A 17545-nucleotide genomic window follows, 5' to 3' on the forward strand; every position below is an offset into this window, starting at 1 on the left:
TTAAATAATGACATTTAATATTAAATCTTGATTTTTAAACTTAATTTTGTTTTGTTTTAATAATAACCTGTTATATTTAAAACCTCTTGTAGTTTTATTTACTAAACTTTGCTTTTATTAACTATATTTCTATTTAGTGCCTCATTCGTTTAAAATGTAAAAAGTGTTAAACAAAAGTACTTTTATCAGGTACTGAACAGCCAACAACATTAAAAACATTACCGTGTGGGCCATCGGTTAGCCACTGGTGTCCAGACGGCGGTCCACCCACGGTAATCCGCTGGTGGCGTGCCACCCAAAAAAACGCCGGTGGGCCGACATAACTTTTAGAATGGGCGGCTTGCCGCTGGTAAGCCGACGGCGGTCCGCCCATATCAAGCCGCTGAATTTGTGCCGACCAAAAAACGCCGACGGTCCGCCAACTCATTGTTTGCTGGGAAGTATTATATCACACAACACATCGTGTTTTAAGGCTCGTTTCCACCGAAAATCGTAGCTAGAAAAATAAACGTAACGTTATATCGCGTCAACATCAACTGACAAGCCAATTTCAAAAAGGCGCCTTTAAATCTCGCGCTTAAATCTGAACGGATTCTGATTGGCTACGTTTTTATTCGTTCGGTAAAGTTGTTGAACGCGTTTCCAAAGATACCATTCATCGTCTATTTATCGTTATATAACCACAGTGTGGTAAAACTTTATAGCTTTCGTTATAGTTGGATAATCTGAATATCGTTCAAACTGTTTTTCAAACGACGATGACTCAAATAAATCGGTGAATCGTTTCGCAAATGAATCGATCCGCTTGAACCAAATCGCGCTTCTTTCTAATGATGGGCTTCATGGAAAAAATCTAAATGCATTTTATTTAGCAGTCACAGAAATACATAAATACCTTGAGACTCTCTCAAAAAAAAAAACATAAATAATAAAATTAAACAAAAAAGTAAATCATTTTAAAATTAATTTATATTTAAAAACTTTATTCTTTTTGTGATGGGTCATAACTAAATATACAAAATTATAAAATATGATTTTTCAAAATATTTATAAATAACTGTAATACTATAATAATATTAATAACAAATATAAAATTGATAATAACAGTATTTAATATAAAGGACCTTTCACAAATTTATAAAACGAAAGACTTGGGAAGTGTCTAGTCTGAGTGACAACTTGGGGGAAAAAGATGATTCAATCTAACAAATATAAGAAATACATATAATTTTCTAAAGACTTCCTCAAAAAAAAAATAATAATAAATAAATAAATATATATATATATATATATATATATATATATATATATATATATTTTTTTTTTTTTTTAACTAATCTATATGAGTACTGTGAACTGACTTATATATATATATATATATATATATATATATATATATATATATATATATATATATTTAAACAGCAACAATATATACAAAAAATATTTTAACACTACATTTCTATTTTTGAAAAGTTACTCTTTTTGTGTTAAGTCATGACTAAAAATACAAAAATAAAAACATTATTTTTCTAAATATTAATGAATATTTACAAAATACAGAGGGAATCTTCACAATGGAAGACTTAAGAAAATCTAGTCTGAGCGATGAGTTTGGATTTTTGCTGTAACATTAGGATTGAAAGTGCATATTTGGCGTAAACAACATGAAATCATTGATCCATCATGCATTACATCAGCTCTACAGACTGTGTCAGTATGTCAAACGAGGAACTGATCTGAAGGAGAAAGATGGAGAAACGCTGAGCTGATGAAAGAAGCAGCAGCTGTCAGGGTTTTTCCACGTGTTGAACATCTGTCCGCCACTGTCTGTCCAGATCTGAACCTCTGCAGTCTGAGCGGAGCCGCGTGCATTAGCGCTACCGCTGCACCTGTCGGGAAACACGTCATCACAGCTGTCGCATGACATCATCAGACTGATATCAAAGCAAGTTTTTCTTTTAACCCTCCTATAAATGGTGACCTATATAGATATGTGTCACTCTTCAAATAAAAATGCTGAATTATTGAGGTTATATTAGATGTGGAATCATTATGTTATTGTTTTGAACGCGGAGCCAGAAGAAATAATACACATCAATTTCTAAAGACTTCCTCAAAAAATGTAATAAAATTAAATAAATATAAATAAATAAAATTAATTTATTGAATTAGAAAATATAAAACAATTATAAAATATATAATATAAATATAACAATAACATATATTTAAAGATATTTCTACTTAAAAATTTTATTCTTTTTGTGTTGGGTCATATATATATATATATATATATATATATATATATATATATATATATATATATATATATATATATATAATTTTATTTTTTTAAATAACTGTAATAAGATAATATAATAACAGTAACAGTAAAAATAGATCATAATAATCATGTAATAAATAACAGTATTTACAAATACTACCATTAATTCGACAAATGTTTAAAGCTTTTTTTAAGCAAAACTTTTTGACACTGTTGACACCTTGTTGAACTGTTTGAAATGGTAAAGCAATGTCATGCACTGTAAAACCCAAAGAGTTAAAGTAACTCTAATCATTTTAGTAAACCGATTGCAACAAACCATTTGAGTTCAAAAACTAATGCTAACGAGTACTGTGAACTTACTCCATTTGAGTAAACGATGCAATTCAAGCACAGTAAAACCCGATAAATGAAGAGAACTCAAACCAGCTGAGTAAACCTGAGTAAAGTTAAGGCAACTCAAACTGTTTGAGGAAACCGATTGCAACAAACCATTTGAGTTAAAAAAAAAACTAATCTATATGAGTACTGTGAACTTACTTCATTTAAGTTGAAGTAATGAGGCATTTAATGACCTTCATCACCTTCAACACCGAGTTCAAAACTCTTTTCAAATGAGTAGAATTAACTTTCAGTCAAATCTAAGTTAACTACACTCATTTCACTTGATAAAGTTGACTGTTGGGTTTATTAGTTCATGTGATGAATTCCACCTTTCTTGCATCTTAAAAGTACCAGCAAAACTCCCGCTAAATAACAGAAAATAACCACATTTTATGGTTATGATTTGAAAAAAAGATCCTGCAGCATTTTCAACATGCAGATACAGATTTATCTGGCATTAGGACTAAAAACGCAGAGCAGCCAAGCGATTCTAGCAGATTCTTCATATTGAAGATCTGGAGCACATTCAGCTCAACAGTGTCCTCTACAGGTGGAGATCCATCAATGCTTAAAATTGCTTATTTATAGATATATGAAGCCCTAGTTTAAGAACTACTGACAATAACAATGCATTTAGCCCCTAAGAATAAATGATTATCTAAACTTACGGCATAATAACTTTAGTAATAATAGATATAAGTAATATTAGAATATATCTGCAACCATGGTGAAGTTTAGTGACAGAATTCTAGTGACATTATACAATATTTAATATTTTTACATTACTGTGAGGGTCGGGGTAGGGCTAGACGTTAATATAATGCAACTTAATGGGTAATTTAATAAATAACATGAATAATTCCTTTAACTGCTACTAATTAACAGTTTTGTCATGAGTGTTTTCTGTTTATTTACTGTTTTGAGTATTATGGGATGTTGATCTCTGCTCTGTCGACTTCTGATGCTGAAAATTAAACTCTACAGTTTTGCAAAGTGACTTTTATTATGACATTTTTGTAGTTTGAAATAATATAATGTATAATAAATCCTATATTAAGTCTGTAAAATAACAGAAAATGAACTGGCAGCTTATTGCAAGGGTTTTGAAGCTTAATATTCAACACCAACCCAGACAATACATCACTTTAAACTATTAAAAATGTTAATAAAAGTCAATTTGTTGAACTTTTTAAGATTAAAGGTTGTTGGGGAAAAAAGAAAAACACAGATTACAGATATCCTGGTCGTGGTTTTCTAGTGGGTTTTCCTCATTTCTCCAGGCAGGCTTGCTGTACTGATGTTATTCCTGCATGATTTCTGCAGCAGGTGGAAGTTGAGGTCAAGAAATCCTGTGAGGGGAAAACCAGTCGCCATCTACCCGCCTAATTCCCACAGGTGGCTTCTGTCTCGACCCATTACAGGATCAGCTGGAGCCCATCTGACCACCCGCTCCACCACACTCACTTTAAACTCCTTTAAAGTATCGGCATTGAAACCATAAATGAACTCCTTTTATAGTTTTATTTTAAACTTTTAGTTTAAGGTTTATTATTAAGGTTTACATTTTTTAATCAAACCACCTTGAATAAAACATTTGCCAAATACATAAAATAATATAAAATGATATAAAGTTGATCCATAAACACTTCTATATACAGTGCGTCTGGAAAGTATTCATAGCGCTTCACTTTTTCCACATTTGTTTATGTTACAGCCTTATTCCAAAATGGATTAAATGAATTTATTTCCTCAACATTCTACACACAATCCCCCATAATGACAATGTAGAAAAAGAGCTTTTGAAATTGTTGCAAATATATTAAAAATAAAAAAGCTGAGAAATCACATGTGCATCAGTATTCACAGGCTTTGGCGTGAAGCTCTAAATTGAGCTCAGGTATTCTGTTTCCACTGATCATTCTTGAGATGTTTCAGCTGCTTAATTAGAGTTCACCTGTGGTCATTTCAGTTGATTGGACATGATTTGAAAAGGCATACACCTGTCTATATAAGGTCCCAGGGTTGACAGTGTATGTCAAAGCACAAACTAAACATGAAGACATAGGAATTGTCTGTAGACTTTGGAGACAGGATTGTCTCGAGGCACAAGGCTGGGAAAGCTTACAGAAACATTTCTGCCGCTCTGAAAGTTCCAGTGAGCACAGCGGCCTCCATCATCCATAAGTGGAAGATGTTTGGAAGCACCAGGACTCTTCCTAGAGCTGGCCGGCCATCTAAGCTGAGTGATTGGGGGAGAAGGGCCTTAGTCAAGGAGGTGATCAATAACCTGATGGTCACTCTGTCTGAGCTCCAGCGTTCTTCTTTGGAGAAAGGAGAACCTTACAGAAGGACAACCATCTGTGCAGCAATCCACCAATCAGGCCTGTATGGTAGAGTGCCCAGACTCAAGCCTCTTCCCTCCTGGAATTTTCCAAAACGCATCTGAAGGACTCTCAGACTATAAGAAACTAAATTCTCTGGTCTGAAGAGACTCAAATTGAACTCTTTGAAGTGAACGCCAGGTGTTACAATTGGGAAAACCCAGACAGCGCTCATCACCAGGCTAACACCATTCCTACAGTTAAGCATGGTGATGGCAGCATCATGCTGTGGGGATGTTTTTCAGCAGCAGGAACTGGAAGACTAGTCAGGATAGAGGGAAAGATGAATGCAGCAATGTACAGAGACATCCTGAATGAAAACCTGCTTCAGAGTGCACTTGACCTCAGACTGGGGCGACGATTCATCTTCCAGCAGGACAATGTCCCAAAGCACACCGCTAAAATATCAATGGAGTTTCTTCACAACAACTCGGTGAATGTCCTTGAGTGGCCCAGCCAGAGCCCAGATCTAAATCCTATTGAACATCTCTGGAGAGATCTGAAAATGGCTGTACACCGTCGCTTCCCATCCAATCTGATAGAGCTTGAGAGGTACTGCAAAGAAGAGTTGAGTTGGTACTGCAAAGAAGAATGGGCAAAAATTCCCAAAGACAGATGTGCCAAGCTTGTGGCATCATATTCAAAAAGGAGCATCAACAACGTATTGAGCAAAGGCTGTGAATACTGATATACATGTGAATTTTCAATTTCAAAAAACTCTATTTTCACATTGTCATTATGGGGGATTGTGTGGAGAATTTTAGGAAATAAATGAATTTAATCCATTTAGGAAAAAAGTACCATAAAAAGTGTGGAAAAAGTGAAGCGCTACGAATACTTTCCGGACACATTGTACATGAGAATTATGCAAAGAAACGGATTTCTTCAATCTGTAGTGGCACAAAGGGAGATTTATAGACTTTATAATCTCAAAAATATATAAACTTGTTACGATAACCAGCGATCGTTCTCCGGAGATCGCTGGTTTCCACTATAATCATGAACTTTACTTCCGCATTTCCCAGGACTACATATTCATACATGCACTTCTTCCAAACACGCACGCCTGCTCATTCATCTCGCTTGATTACACTCACCAGCTAAACCTTGTCAAAGACTGATATCACACCATACTTAAGCCATTCATGAACCCATCCAGTTTGCCGAGTCTTGTTTACTGTTAAGTGACATTACAACGCGTTTCTCCCTGTCTTGTTTCTCCGTGTTTGAACCTAGCTTTGTATCCTTGTTATCCTGTTTAGCCACCAGCCTTTCGACCTATTGCCTGTCCCTTGATTACGACTCTGGATTTGCCCGCACATACCTGTTCATACCTGATTTTGACCATTGCTTGCCTGACTGTGAATAAACCTGCATTTGGATCCTATCTTCTGTTCTCCCCGTCGTTACATAAACTATTACAATTGTGCTTTTTTTTATTACATCATCGAAATAATTCCAGTGAATTAAGGAGTCTGTGCAAAGATATCACTATTAAATTAGAGGTTTTCTACTAATTTTTGTGTTTAACTTTTAGTCTCTTGTATATTACAAGTGCAAACACACTCAATAAGTAACAGCTGCAGTTCATCCAATGGCCACCGATGGCGCTAAAATCAAGCGTCCATATTCTGAATACATGTTCCATTTTATTTCTCAAATTTGTTCCCACTTCTCAACCTTGAATATTCCTAAATATAAATGGCTGAAAATTGGTAGTATATTTCCACATACAGCTTTATCTTTACGATACAAGCATCAGCGCCACCTGTGAGTCAGAGATATGAGTGGCCGTAATCGCTGCTATTAAAGCATTTTGTGTGATTTCAGTTGTCAGATTGAGTCCATTCAGATGCACTCGGAGCTGAAGCCTGCATTAAGTGTCATTGTGCAGGTAATTGTTATTGCGTGATGGCGGTAATTGCATCTGCTGTGAGAGTCTCAGGCTGCCGATGGGAAAAACCTAACACAATGATGTAAATGAATCAGATCTGATTAAAGGCTTAAAGGCCATACAGACCTTTGACAGTGACGTCTGAACAGCAGAAGTTCATTTCGGCTGACGCAAATCAACGCCTATAGATGCACAAGATGTTAAAGGGGAGGTTGTTTAATATTTTAAAGCACCCCAACATTGTCTTGAAGTCCCCTATACCAGTGTTTCCCATCCCTGTTCCTGAAGGCACAACAACAGGACAGGTTTTAACCTCTTCCTAATCAAACACACCTGAATCAACTCATCAGAACATAAGACTCTACAACCTGAAGTAAATGGGTCAGATAAGGGAGACATCCAAAATATGTACTGTTGGTGTGTCTCTAGGAACAGGCTTGGGAAACACTGCCCTATATAACTGGTTTAAATGCATATACGATCCTAAAACATTGTAATTTCCGCAGATTATGCATTTGAAATTATAACCATTGTGCAATGATTTTGCATAAAAATAAATAAATAAATGTTTGCCCTTGTAATCTTTAATTGAAATCTAAAAGTGCACTTCCTGTTGGTTTTCAGTTTAATTCTAAGATGAGGTCTTTCTGAGGCAGGTAAATATGTTAGCCACGCCCTATCAGCTGTCAGTTTTGACAACTAAAAGAAATGGTGAGCAGGAGGAGTCTGTTCGGTTGTAATAACTCTCCCGAAATCCTTTTTCTGATCTTTTGGAATGAAATGCCTACTTTATTACATCCAATCAGCTTGCAGTAGGAAAAAAACAAGCCACGCCCACTGTTTCCTCATTTAATATTCTGTTTCTCTAAGAACTGCGTCACAATACATAAAAAAAAATGGTCGCAGCTTCAAGCTCATGCAGACTTTAAGGTCTGTTAGCCCCTCCCCTTCTCCTCTGATTGGCCAGCTTGCTAACTCTGTTTTGATTAATATTTGCATATCTATTTCAAATCAGAAACATGTTCATATTATGCAAATATCATGTTACTTTGATGTAAATCGTTAGCAGGCAAAAGATTCGAAAAGCGTAACCACTTATTAAAACGATCCAGAGTCGACTCTTTCTTTTGACAGACAATATCTTTATTCTTCGACTTTTTCGGTTAACAATTTGCTGACAGTTTACAATGAAGCACCGCTATGCTATAAAATGCAAAAAGGATTTTTTTTCTTCCGAAAACCAACATGATTTGCTCTTTTAATGCTTTTATTTTACAGCCTACTAAACACACCAAGCAGGCACACAATGTTATAAGAGGGTAATATTAGGTTAGATTTAGGTCGAGATGTCAGGTGACCAAAATTCATTGTTTAGCCAGTGTGTAAGGACGTTATTTTGATGTCCAATAATGATGTCAAATGACGTTGATATTTGGGGTATTTTAGGTTGAGTTGGAAAGTGACCAAAATCCAACGTCGAGCCAACATCATAAACTAAAGTCATATTGACGTCAAATACTGACATTTATTCATCAGGTATAGAAACCAAAATTAAAGTCTGATAGATGTCAAAGTCGTAATGTCCACACAACGCCAAGCTGTAACATCATTAGACGTTGATATTTGGTTGTTATTAGGTTGCGTCTGAAATTGGTCAATATCCAACGTCGAGCCAACATCTTAAACCAACGTCATATTGATGTTGTGGTGTAAATTCATTTTATTCATCATTTTAAATACTAATTTGTTCTAGTTATAAAGGTCTGTTCTTTTATTCATCCATAAACGTGCTGTTTAAGTTAGACCAACTGTGGCCACTTTAACATCTGTTTATCACCAGTCAAGATCTAGATAAGTATATGGTGATTTCACAAACTACATGTTCAGATGGGATGTAAGGCTGAAATGTAGATGGTCAAAACTGAAGTTTGAGCGTTAATGTAACTGTGATTCATCCTGTATGCCACTGATGACCTTGTGGTTATTACAAACTAGATAAAAAGAGAACGTGCTCTGTCTCTGCGTCTCACTCTCTGCAGATACGGTTGTTGATGTATGATCGTGTGACTTTCTTTGCAAAGAATAAAACCTTAAAAGACACTTTGGGTAAGAATTTTTCTTTTTGACCACTGAGAGAGCCTCCTTAAAGAAAACTGCCACTGCAACGTCAAATACTGACATTTATTCGTCAGGTATGGCAACCAAAATTCAACGTCTCATACATGTCATAATGGTAACATCCACACAACATCAAGCTGTAACATCATTAGACGTTGATATTTGGTTGTTTTTAGTTTGCGTTAGAAAGTGGCCAATATCCAACGTCGAGCCAACATCTTAAACCAACGTTATATTGACGTCAAATACTGACATTTACAGTATTCGTCAAGGTATGACAACCAAAATCCAAAGTCTGATAGCCGGCATAACGATCACGCCCACACAATGTCAAGCTGTAACATCATAAGACGTTGATATTTGGTTGTTTTGAAGTTGAGTTGGAAAGTAACCAACATCCAACGTCGAGTCAAAATCTTAAACTAATTTCGTATTGACATGAAATACTGACATTTACTCATCAAGGTATGGCAACCAAAATCCAACATCTGATAGACGTCATAATGGTAACATCCCCACAACTTAAAGCTTTAACATCATTAGACGTTGATATTTGGTTGATATTAGTTTGCGTTGAAAATTGGCCAATATCCAACATCGAGCCAACATCTTAAACCAACGTCATATTGATGTAAAATATTGACATTTACAGTATTCGTCAAGGTATGGCAACCAAAATCCAACGTCTGATAGCCGTCACAATGGCAACGTACACACAATGTCAAGCTGTAACATCATTAAACGTTGATATTTGGTTGTTTTTAACTTGTGTTGGAAAGTAAGCAACATCCATTGTCTGTCCGACATTGGACACTGACCTCGGTCTGCCGTTGGGTTCTAATGTCAACACAATTGTCATTTTCACCCAAAACGCAATGTGCCCTGAAGTTGGGGTACAATGTCAATCTGACGCCATATTGACGTCCTGTGCCTGGTGGGACAGTTCTCATTTTACACTTATTTTGCAAAAAAAATAAATAAACAAATACTGTGTTCCACACAATTTTGTCCAAACACAAACCGATTAAGCTGACTTAATTGTTTTTACAAGTTTAAGTGGATGGAACATAAAATCATTAAGTCGTCCTCCCCAAAAAACTCTAGAATTGCATTGATAGTTCATTTTAAATAAGTCATTTGAACAAGCAGCAACAAGCACAATTTTTACAGTACAAAATGATGTAAACGGCAGAAATGACGTTGTTAATGAACATCAGATTATAGGGGAGCACAACAGGTGTAACGCAGAGCTCAAATCCCTCTCCTTTAGTCCTGATCTTCAGTCTGTTCACAGGATCAGCTAATCCAGCGCTAGCAATGCTGAGCCAAATCACACCGAGATTTCTGGGTCAACACACAACAGGTGACGCTAAATGAGCTTTTACTCAGGTCTGTCTTTGCAGATATTTAACCATACAATGAGAAAGATTGATGAACGCTGTGGTAAATGTTTCAATCAGATATTAACAGTGGTTTGTGTCAAAACTGCAACCAAGTTATCAAAATTGGCCACCGGTTTCAAAAATATAGACTTTCTTACAATCTACTGCACAATGTTTTAAAGAAAATGATTGATGCTGGTGTTTTGATATACTGCTGAGACCTGAATTATTAGCCCCCTGGATATTTTGCCCCCAATATCTGATCTGATTTCTTCTATCTTTGCATGATGACTTTTACTAAATATTTTTTAAGATACTAGTTTTCAGCTTAAAGTGACATTCAAAGGCTTAATTAACTAGGGTAATTAGGCAAGTCACTGTATAACAGTGGTTTGATCTGAAGACAATCCAAAACAATTATTGTTTCAGGGGGCTAATAATTTTGACCTTAAAAATGGTTCCAAAAAAATTAAAAAAGCTGCTTTCATTCTAGCCAAACTAAAACAAATAAGACTTTCTCCAGAAAAAAAAAAATATTATAGGAAATACTGTGAAAAATTCCTGAATCTGTTAAACATCATTAGAGAAATTTTTGAAAAGAACAAAAAATCCGCCGGAGAGCGAATAATTTTGGCTTCAACTGTATATGTGTATATATATATATATATATATATATATATATATATATATATATATATATATATATATATATATATATATATATGAATGCTTGATATAAAATATAGCACCATCCTTTAAATCATCCACATTGTACTATATTGTCTCTCTTTAATATCAGAAACAGCCCAACTTTAATTTACTTCGAAGAGTTAATTAAGACACAGTTATTTAAGCTTGCTTTTTTGACGGTTTATTTTCTACTGTTTTTCTATTTTGTACTATTTTTTAATATATATGATGTGTTGAATATCTTCTTTTGTAGTGCTTTGGGTTTTACATTTTTTTTTAATGCATTACAAATAAAATGCGTAATTAATATTATTTTACCACCATCCCTTCCTACATTGCTTCTCACCAAATATATGCTGTTTTTTGTATCATTAAAAATAGATTTAAAGTGATAGTTCACCACATAATTATCATTTATTCACCATTTGCTCACCTCACAAATTAAGTGCTTCTATCTCTTTTTTTAAACTCAAAAGAAGATATTTTGAAGAATGTTTTAAAGAACCGGTGAGATTAACATTCGCAGTTAAAAAAAAAATACTATTTAAGTAAATGGCAAACTGTAAAAATAGACGAAAAATTTACAATTTTTGGAATTTTGTGATTTGTTTTTTTAGTATTATTATTTATTTATTTAAGCTTTTTAATTGCATTGTGGGACCTTAATCTTTTCTCTAACAACGTTTGACGTTAAAAAGTCCAAAAAAGTGACTTTTATTTATATTTTTATAGTTTAAACAGTGATAAACTGTCTCGCTTGGTGTTGTAAATAACAAACATGAAACCTGGTAATAAACTACCAGTACATTTCCTGTCATTTTACACACTTATTTCTCCATATACTAGTGTTGCCAGGATACTGGAATTTGCTACCAGTCAGTTCTGAAATTTTTAAAACATCCATTTTACGCTAACATTTGAGCGCACGTTCTGAAATAGCGCTGATTTGCCATTGGGTTCACATGCTCAACAGAAATGACTGTGATTGGCTGTGAAGGTCATCAGATCACCGAACTCACCAATGTTTACTGAGTGTAACCACAGATACAGGCACACTGGATCGATTTAAAGCCGCGTTGCATCAGTGGATAGCCTGTATGTCAGCTTACAGACAAACCAGCTGATCGACGTAGCTTTAAAACACTCCAGTGTCCCTGTATCTGTGGTTACACTCAGTAAACATCGGTGAGTTCGGTGAACTAATGACCTTCACAACCAATCACAGTCATTTCTGTTGAGCACATGAACACAATGGCAAATTTAAGAACGTGCTCAACAGAGCTCAAAAAATCTTCTTTTGTGCTGAACAGAAGATACAAACTCATTTAGGGTTGAAACAAGTGGAAAGTAAACAAATAATGCATGATTATTTTTACATTTTTGGGTGTAAACTGTACCTTTAAGAACATTTGTTTACATTGTGAGCTTTTGATGTATCAAAAAAGGCAACTCAAACCCACCAGCGGATCCTCTGTCACTGAAAATCAAAGCTCTGGACGCAGCTGAGTTTCTTCCACCAGCTTTCAGAAAGCTGTCTGATTTTATCTGGGGTTTTTTCTCTCAGCGTCTGGATCCTCGGCCACATCGACTCCTCTGCATGCTTCATGCTAGCTAAGATGGCGGCGTCGAACACTTCCTTCAGGTTCTTCTGTGTCAGAGCTGAACATTCAGCGAATGTCACGGCACCGATGCTACGGGCACACAATCGGGCGTCTTCCTGGCTCACTGGTTTCTCCTGGCCCTCTGCGAGTCGGATAAGCACCTGAACGTCTTCAAGTAAATCACACTGAGTGCCCACGAGGATGATGGGAACACCAGGACAGATTCGATTAATTTCAGGAGCCCATCGGTCAGTCACACTTCTGAAGGAGGATGGGAGGACCACGCTGTAGCAGAGCAGGAACACATCAGCATCACGGTAACAGAGTGGGCGGAGTCGGTCAAAGTCATCCTGGAAACAGAAATATAACATGTTGTAAACCAATCTTGATGCTTTAGTGTGAAGTGAACAGACAATTTATCGTATTATAAGGGATAGTTCACACAAACTTAAACATTTACTCTATTTATTCATGCACAAGTGGTTCAAAACTGTTATGAGTTTCCTTCTACTGTTGAACACAAAAGCAGATTTTTGAAAAATGTTGGAAACCGGTAACCATTGACTTAAAATAATAAATATGTAAATCAATCTTCATGTTTTAGTGTACATTAAAAGGACAATTTCTTGTATTAAAAGGGACAGTTCACCCAAAATTGACTATTTATTCATGCACAAGTGGTTCAAAACTGTTATGAGTTTCCTTCTACTGTTGAACACAAAAGCAGATATTTTGAAAAATGTTAGAAACCGGTAACCATTGACTTAAAATAATAATATTATATTATGTAAACAAATCTTGATGTTTTTAGTGTACAGTGAACGGACACTTTGCTTTATTAAAAGGGACAGTTCACCCAAAATCGACTCTATTCATACATCCACAAGTTGTTCCAAATTGTTATGAGTCTTTTTCTACTGTTGAACACAAAAGAAGATATTTCGAAAAATGTTGGAAATCGCTAACCATTAATTTAAAATAGTAATATAATATGTACTGCACTTTTGATGTTTTGGTGTACATTAAATGAACAATTTGCTGTATTAAAACAGACAGTTCACCCAAAATTGACTATTTATTCATCCACAAGTGGTTCAAAACTGTTAAGAGTTTCCTTCTACTGTTGAACACAAAAGCAGATATTTTAATAAATGTTGGAAATCCGTAACCATTAACTTAAAATAATAATACTTACACCAGTTTTGATGTTTTAGTGTAGATTATTTAGTGAAAATTGACTATTTATTTATTCACAAGTGGTTGCAAACTGTTATGAGTCTCTTTCTACTGTTAAACACAAAAAGGTATTTTGAAAATTGTTGAAACCATTGACTTAAAAAATATATTATAATAATAGTAATATTCATTCCTCCATACTTACGGCTTAGTCCCTTTATTAATCCGGGGTCGCCACAGCGGAATGAACTGCCAACTTATCCAGCGCGTTTTTACGCAGCAAACAAGTGCTGGATAAGTTGGCGGTTCATTCGATTGTGGCGACCCCAGATTATTAAAGGGACAAAGCCGAAAAGAAAATGAATGAATGAATATAATACGTAAACCAATTTTGATGTTGTAGTAGTGTACATTAAATGGGCAATTTATTGTATTATAAGGGATAGTTCACCCAAAATTTAAAATGTACTCTATTTATTCATGCACAAGTGGTTCAAAACTGTTACGAGTTTCCTTCTACTGTTGAACACAAAAGCAGACATTTTGAAAAATGTTGGAAATCGGTAACCATTGACTTCCATAATAATATTTTTTTCCCCGACTATAAAAGTCAACAGGGTTTTTAGCGTTCTTCAAAATATCTTCTGTGTTAAACAGGAAAATAATCATAAAATTTTGGAACCACTTCAGGATGATTAGATATACAGTGAGTACATTTTCATTTTTGGATAAACTATCCCTTTAAAAACAGAAGAGTGAAGAAAAATAGGCAAAGACACCTAACATGATATTCCATTGCGTTCAAGACTAAACTGAACACATCATTACTGGTCAACCTATGTGATAATCATACAGAAACCTACAGGACTCTAAAAGAATACAGGGATCTAAGTCTAACACTAGGTGGCGCTAATCCGTCATATCCTGTTGCTTACATTTAGAGACTGATCCACTGCCTCCCATCTCTGCCATTCAAACACACAGAGAGAGAAAGAGTTCATCAATCAAGACAAACGGATAGATAGATGGATGGATGGATGGATGGATGGATGGATGGATGGATGGATGGATGGATGGATAGATGGATGGAATGATAGATGGATAAATGGATGGATGATAGATGGATGGATGAATGAAACAATGGATGAAATAATGGATGGATGGATGGAATGATAGATGGATGGATGAATGGATGGATGGAACAATAGATGGATGGATGGATGGATAGATGGATGGATGGATGGATGGATGGATGGATGGATGAATGGATGGATGGATGAACGGATGGATGGATGAAACAATGGATGGAATAATGGATGGATGGATGGATGGAATGATAGATGGATGGATGAATGGATGGATGGAACAATAGATGGATGGATGGATGGAATGATGGATGGATGGATAGATGGATGGATTGATGAAAGGATGGATGGATGAAACAATAGATGGAATTATGGATGGATGGATGAATGGATGGATGGATGGAATGATAGATGAATGGATGAATGGAACAATAGATGGATGGATGGATGGATGGATGGATGGATGGATGGATGGATGGATGGATGGATGGATGGATGGAATGACAGATGGACGGACGGACGGACGGACAGACAGACAGACAGACAGCCAGACAAATAGATAGATAGATAGACAGACAGACAGACAGACAGACAGACAGACAGACAGACAGACAGACAGACAGACAGATAGATAGATAGATAGATAGATAGATAGATAGATAGATAGATAGATAGATAGATAGATAGATAGATAGATAGATAGATAGATAGATAGATCACCTGTCCTGCCATGTCACACAGCTGAAGTTGAACTGGTCTCCCGTCCACCACTACCCTGGCTGAGATAGTAAACACTTATTAGTTAGTCAATTTAAGCTAATTACTATATGATCAATATTAACTGAGATGTCAATACATCCCCCAACTGTTCAACAGCGTGGATGAAAAGCAACTACTGCACATTAAAAATAAATAGAGTCCATATTTCTAATACTGCCTTTTGTAGCTGATGCTTCACAAGAAAAAATACTACGGTAATTTATTTATTTTTTAACCATGTTATAGTAAAGTGCACTGTACAAAATGCTGGGTTCAGCACAATCGGTCTGTGGTGGGTCAACACAAAGAAATTAACTTATTATTCTTTTACAAATTTAGGTGGATTGAAGATAAAACAATTAGGTTGTCTCAAAAAACAAACGTAAGAATTGTGTTGTTCAGCTCATTTTCAATAAGTCGTTTGAACAAACAGCAAACATCACTATTTTAGTGTACTTGAATTAATTAGTGGTAGTTCTGTAGTTGCTATGGTAACACAACACCTATAGTAATATAAACAAATTACCCACTACAGTAGTTTTCTATGCTACACTAAACACCAAGAAAAGACTATAGTTTAAAACTAAAGCAGTATTTGTTACACTTTATTACACATCATTACAGTCTGCAGAATATCATTCATTAACAAATGGTAGAAAATACTGTAATATGACAAAACACATCACTATCACGTGGTATAAAAACACTCTAGGACTTAAACATAAATTACTATTATGTTTTTTATTAATGTGGGCTTGTACTTTTATGTATGAAATATGTAAATTTGGAAAGCATTTGACTTGTCGTCTATTTCAAGGCTGTTTTAACCATGACTCCAGTCAGTGTACATTACTTTTCAGCCACCTCATATACAGTCCCTATTGAAAAATCATCATACCCTTTTGAAAAAAATCTACATAGTTAACCTGCAGTTATATAATAAAGTCTACTTTTGGTCATGTATGAGATTTATTTATAAATAGTGTAATTAAAGGTATAGATTTTCACATGGTATGACGATTTTCTATAGGCCCTGTGTGTTTACATGCAAAAACTCTAGTCTAACAGTGTTCAGTGCAAATTAATAAGGTTAAGTTACAGATTCAATCCGGATAATGAGGTAAAGTTGGTTTTATATTCGCTCATTTGTTCATTTTACAGTCCCTATATTGTTTAGCATGCTAATTTAAACATTGGGTCTGAAATAGCAATTCAAACAGCATTAGCACAATTAGACATTAGCAATAGTGAACAGTGTTGTACTTCGATAGTCATTGGCTGCTAATATGACTTAAAATTTGCTAATAATGATTGTCTGAAAGGATATTGTTAAGAAGAAAGTCCCAATGTGCGAATATAAAACCAACTTTACCTCAGTTTTGAGTGGAATTTACCTGTGAAGTTGTCAAAGGCAGTGGGAATGTGTTCGGCCGGATATCCGTTGGTGGTGTAGCTAATAATCAGACTGGTTTTACCCACCGCTCCATCGCCGACCATCACACACTTTACCCGGCGTTCAGGTGCTGCAGGCGGGTCTCGCGGTGGAGCTTCTCGCGGTGGAGCTACTCGCGGTGGAACCGGAGGCGGAAAATCGTCTTCATTTACCGACTCGGCATCATCCTGCGACGGCATTGCGTTATCCGGTCAACAAATGCAACTTTTAAACACGACTGTGGTCGCTATCATGGTATGGTGTGTGTAGAATACAGCTTTATTTACCATTCCTGCATCGCTAAATGACGCCTGCTGGGTTGTTTCTCTCGCGCTCTCAAGTCAAGTTCGGTCCGGTTG

The 17545-nt window shown here is 35.6% G+C and overlaps 1 protein-coding gene and 1 long non-coding RNA gene across 16 annotated transcripts in view; one reads left to right on the plus strand and one right to left on the minus strand.

Moving 5' to 3' along the window:
- Positions 1-1333: 1333 nt before the first annotated feature.
- si:ch211-133l11.10 overlaps positions 1334-17545 on the minus strand; it is a 16235-nt gene continuing 23 nt past the window's right edge. The window contains exons 1-6 of one of the 14 annotated variants that reach the window (XM_087238263.1): positions 17474-17545; positions 17149-17374; positions 15716-15774; positions 14846-14875; positions 12594-13084; positions 9111-10405 (exon numbers count right to left, since the gene is read on the minus strand). The exon at positions 17474-17545 is cut by the window's right edge and continues 23 nt beyond it. In XM_087238263.1, coding sequence (XP_087094389.1) covers positions 12608-13084; positions 14846-14875; positions 15716-15774; positions 17149-17374; positions 17474-17476 — 795 coding nt within the window. In that variant the 5' untranslated portion in view covers positions 17477-17545 and the 3' untranslated portion in view covers positions 9111-10405; positions 12594-12607. Of the gene's footprint in view, positions 1893-9110; positions 10406-11522; positions 13085-14845; positions 14876-15715; positions 15775-17148 lie in introns of those variants that run through there. The other 13 variants (XM_087238268.1, XM_087238261.1, XM_087238260.1 and 10 more) reach the window with 13 other exon arrangements.
- The window catches only part of LOC147837552 (uncharacterized), a 2098-nt gene continuing 1747 nt past the window's right edge, over positions 17195-17545 (plus strand). The window contains exon 1 of one of the 2 annotated variants that reach the window (XR_015477259.1): positions 17195-17545. This exon is cut by the window's right edge and continues 182 nt beyond it. This is a non-coding gene — a long non-coding RNA (uncharacterized LOC147837552). The other variant, XR_015477258.1, reaches the window with a different exon arrangement.

The sequence above is a fragment of the Danio rerio genome, chromosome 1, assembly GCF_052040795.2.
Source record: "Danio rerio strain M-AB ecotype USA chromosome 1, GRCz13ab, whole genome shotgun sequence".
Classification (NCBI taxonomy): Eukaryota; Metazoa; Chordata; class Actinopteri; order Cypriniformes; family Danionidae; genus Danio; species Danio rerio.